General features: G+C 45.0%; 1 protein-coding gene across 2 annotated transcripts; it reads right to left on the bottom strand.

Moving 5' to 3' along the window:
- Positions 1–1,549: 1,549 nt before the first annotated feature.
- On the bottom strand, positions 1,550–4,340 carry LOC130295475 (protein spinster homolog 1-like). Of its 2 annotated transcripts, none has more exons than XM_056546280.1 (2): positions 4,235–4,340; positions 1,550–3,108 (listed from the first exon to the last, which is right to left on the bottom strand). In XM_056546280.1, exon 2 carries the CDS (start codon positions 3,081–3,083, stop codon positions 1,569–1,571), a length of 1,515 nt encoding a protein of 504 aa, XP_056402255.1. In that variant the 5' UTR covers positions 3,084–3,108; positions 4,235–4,340; the 3' UTR covers positions 1,550–1,568. The 2 variants fall into 2 exon arrangements, with proteins under 2 accessions (XP_056402255.1, XP_056402256.1); XM_056546281.1 differs by having other exon boundaries at positions 1,550–3,099; positions 4,235–4,257.
- Positions 4,341–4,893: the final 553 nt, after the last annotated feature.

Consider the following 4,893-nt stretch of genomic DNA (forward strand, 5'->3'; position numbering starts at 1 on the left):
TTACAGGGATAATACACAGAGGGTTGGCACAGTACAGAGATAATACACAGTGATGTCACAGTACAGGGATAATACACAGTGATGTCACAGTATAACCATCTCACAGCCGGACCACCATGTAATTTCAGCAGAAAATAAAGCAGGGCCTGATGTTCAAGTTTCGCCTAAGGCCTCACAAAGTCTAGAGCCGCCTCTGGTCGGCCCTACCATGGGACCCGGTGGGACCATAAGTCCCAGGTGGCACTTTTCAGGGGCGGCATTTTGCTGCCCCCTTTTTTTTTTGTGCCTAGTAGGTTCATGGTAGGGTTGGCGCCGCCGCTGCTCACTGTTCTAAAGCAGCTGCGGGGTATAATAGCGCAGCGGGCACTTTAGACAGTGAGTCTTCCTCCGGCCGACCGGGGTCTGACGAGGGACGTCGCACAAGTGACGTACTTCTGCAGACCCGCTCAGGAGGACGTCAGTGACATCACTCGTCAGGCCGCTGTCGGAGAGGAGAAGCGCTGTGCAGGGCAGGTAAGTGTGTCTCTGTGTGTGTCTGTGTCTGTCTGTGTGTTTGGGGGGAGCTATGGCTACCTAATGTGAGGAATCTATGCTACCTAATGTGGTGAAACTATGTTACCTAATGTGGGGAATCTGTGCTACCTAATGTGGGGAAACTATGCTACCTAATGTGGGGAAAGTATGCTACCTAATGTGGGGAAGCTATGCTACCTAATGTGGGGAAACTATGTTACCTAATGTGGGGAATCTGTGCTACCTAATGTGGGGAAACTATGCTACCTAATGTGGGGAAACTATGTTACCTAATGTGGGAATCTGTGCTACCTAATGTGGGCAAACTATGCTACCTAATGTGGGGAAACTATGTTACCTAATGTGGGGAAATTATGTTACCTGATGTGGGGAATCTGTGCTACCTAATGTGGGGAAACTATGCTACCTAATGTGGGGAAACTATGTTACCTAATGTGGGGAATCTGTGCTACCTAATGTGGGGAAACTATGCTACCTAATGTGGGGAAACTATGTTACCTAATGTGGGGAATCTGTGCTACCTATTGTGGGGAAACTATGCTACCTAATGTGGGGAAACTATGCTACCTAATGTGGGCAAACTATGCTACCTAATGTGGGGAAACTGCTACCTAATGTAGGGAATCTATGCTACCTAATGTGGGGAAACTATGCTACCTAATGTGAGGAAACTATGCTACCTAATGTGGGGAATCTATGCTACCTAATGTTGGGAATCTATGCTACCTAATGTGGGGGGCTTGAATGAGCTGCGGCATATGGGAGGCCTTAATAAATAATTAGAAACTTATACAGCAAGTGACATATGGGGGTCCACCTGAGTAAGTGACACATGGAGGGGGGGTGCTGAACAATTGATGTTTTTTTTTGGGGGGGGGCACAGGCACATTCTTTGCACAAGGGCCCTCTGCTGTCTGTGTCCGCCCCTGGGTAGAGAATAAGGGGTAAAGTGGAACATAGAACAAATGCATTTATTTTTTTCTTAATTTTTTTTTAATGAAGTAAACGAGATAAATGTGAGCAATGACTTTTCCTCAGTCTGAAGAGCGGTCCTCATCGGCAGGAAGCAGAGAGGAGGAGGAGGATGACGGAGGTTCTGATTCCATCTCTGCTTCTTTTTCGTCCCTCTCTATATATAGGGCCGTGGCCATGAAGAAGGCCCCTCCGATGACTGCCATTATGGTGCAGGTCATGAGGGCATACTCCAGGCTGCGGTATTTCAGAAGAGGGGATTTGGCATATCCTCGTTCGTAGGTGTCAGATATCAGGCCGATGAGGTACGGGCTGCCGGCGTCACCTAGGAGGTGATAGATTGTCATCTGCACGGCCAGGGCTGAAGATCTCCTCCACGGAGTTACTACTTTTAGTATAATGTCAGATATGAGGGTGAAATTTACTGACAGAAGCGTCTCTCCGATGAAGATGAAGATGTTGGTGGCAACGAGGCTGATGTTGCCAAAAGTCAATGCCAACAGAAGAAAAGGGGCGGAGAGCATCATCGCGCATCCACACACAAGCGGGTCCGCCCGTGGGTTGGATTTGCGATATCTTTTACTTATCTCCGACCCTGCTACAACTCCCAGAATGCCAGAGACGACTGTAACCACACCAAATATTAGGATGTCGTGATAGTCACATGGTTCAGCGCGGCAAGGGTCCTTCTCTTGTAGGAGTGTTCGTGCGTGGGTCAGGTATGACGGACCCCATACACCTATGGCTCCCACTATGAAGGATACAGCCGTCGATCCCATGGTGGTTAACATGAAGCTTCGATTTTTAAATAGTTTTTTCAGATCTGTCGCCCATTTGGCAAACTTCTGGGATTTGTTGTTCTTCTTCCCGTTTGTAGTCGTTCTTGGAAGCTCCTTTGTGACCAAAATCATCAAAGCCACAGATATGAGGCCCAGGCCAGGGGTGACCCGAAATGCCCAGTGCCAATCGCCCCTTGCTGCATCAGTCACTTTGGGCCCGATGATGTATCCTAGTCCGCAGCCTACAGGTATGACGGAGTAAAACACGTTCAGCATGCGGGTCCGCTGGTCACTTGTAAAAAGGTCTGCAATGATGGAGGGGGCGATGGTGCAGAAAGTCGCCTCTCCGGCTCCAACCAGTCCACTCGTCAGCAGGAAGAGCAGGAAGTACCCGTCAGGGATGAATGACAGGGTAAGTGTCATGCTCAGCCAAACGATGACTCCTGCGCAAACAGTATATTTCTTATTACAGTGGTCGCCCAAATATCCGGCAATTGGTGCGACCAGCACGTAGCTTCCAATGAACAATGTATTCAATAAGCCAGACAGACTAGCATTGGTGTCATATGCTTTCTGTATATAAGGCAGCACCCCCGCCACGCTGGAGCGATTTGCATAGATGAGCAAATTAACAAAGGCGAGGATCACTACGGTGATGATGGAACGTGCGGTGGACATCACGCTTAGAGATGGCAGGTTCTGCCTCTCAGGGATATCGCCCTTTTCTACATCCATATCACTATGGTCCTCCATTGCTTCTTCCTCCTCCTTCAGCAATGGGTCTTGTGGAGAGGCCATGGTCACAGGTCAGAGCCTGAAAACACTAGAGAAAGAGATAAGTGAACACATTAGACAACATGTCATCATTCCTGTCATTATACAATAGATCCTTCATACAGAGCAGAAATGTCCAGCACAGAACCACAAGATAACACTAAGACCATCGCAGCCTCAGAAGAAGACGCTTCTCTATAAGTGTTTTATATGGAGACATCTTCCCTGAGGTTACCAATGTCTGATAACCCTGAACCTGTCCGGTCCTAGTAATATCTGATAACCCTGAACCTGTCCGGTCCTAGTAATATCTGATAACCCTGAACCTGTCCGGTCCTAGTAATATCTGATAACCCTGAACCTGTCCGGTCCTAGTAATATCTGATAACCCTGAAGCTGTCCGGTCCTAGTAATATCTGATAACCCTAAACCTGTCCGATCCTAGTGATATCTGATAACCCTGAACCTGTCCGGTCCTAGTCATATCTGATATCCCTGAACCTGTCCGGTCCTAGTAATATCTGACAACCCTGATTCTGTCCGGTCCTAGTAATATCTGATAACCTTGAACCTGTCCGGTCCTATTAATGGCGGATTATAAGGGCTTGGCTGTATGGTCACTGGGCCATGTGAACGTTATACTGTAGATACAATTGGGCTATCCTGCTATATACATTTACTAATAATGAACCTACCCCATCTCATTGGGATCTACCCGTCCCCTATATGACTTTCTGCCACTAGTTGATTTGAAAATTTTCCCTTTCGGAGTACCCGGAGTATTTCTATTGTTAGTACACACAGAATTCTATTATATACTATTATATTTCTGCCCTAATCTTTCTGTCATTCTTTTACTACACCACCAAATCTTTCTCATATCTTTTAGAACTTCATGAATTAGGTCTCTTTTTCGTGGGGGCTTTTTTGGGCATAATTGCATTTTAGCAGTTTTGCAAGAAAAAGCTCTGGTCATGATACTATCTGTGCGTTTTATTATGTTTAATGCCTAAGCCAAGCATTGTCACAATGCTATGAGAAATATAACTTTTGTTATTTCTTTTGGAAATTAATTTCTTGTTTTTTTTTTTGCTAAAAAAAAAGCAACAGCAATACAAAAAAACTGTCAAACAAAATGCCCTGTGTATATATGAATAGAAGAGGCTGAGACTTACCTTGTGGTTCTCTCTTCAGACAAGGAACGGTCAAAATCTTGAATTCTCTATCGCAAATAGAAACTCTCTAACAAACACTTTGCACCACAGGTTGTGAATGCAAAACACACTGAAGAGACTGCAGCCGGCGCGCACCTCCTTGTACAGCTTACGGTGACATCATCACAAGCATGTGTGACATCACAAGGTTCTAAACCATCTTCAGGTATGTGTGTATATATATAGTAAATATGAGTAGCCGTATTAGTCCAGTGATGCAGATTGTAATACCTTTTTTATTGGACTAACAGAATTCTGTAGAGACAAACTTTTGGGATTCCTCCCTGATAATTTATAAAGTCCTTTGATCATTAGTCCTTGACTATTGGACTTGATAAAGGGAGGAATCCTGAAAGCTTGTCTCTACAAAATTCTGTAAGTCCAATAAAAAAGGTATTACAAGAGACTGCAACATATTTTTGGATTTGTGTGTGTGTGTGTGTGTATATATATATATATATATATATATATATATATAGTTCCAAGCGTGAAGGTATGGTGAAAAAATGAAAACTATTTATTCATCCCAAATGTGCAAAGAGCAACGTTTCAATGGTCTCACACCATCATTACAAGCCACTTGATAATGATGGTGTGAGACCATTGAAACGTTGCTCTTT

This window comes from Hyla sarda, chromosome 11 (assembly GCF_029499605.1).
Source record: "Hyla sarda isolate aHylSar1 chromosome 11, aHylSar1.hap1, whole genome shotgun sequence".
NCBI classification, from domain to species: Eukaryota; Metazoa; Chordata; class Amphibia; order Anura; family Hylidae; genus Hyla; species Hyla sarda.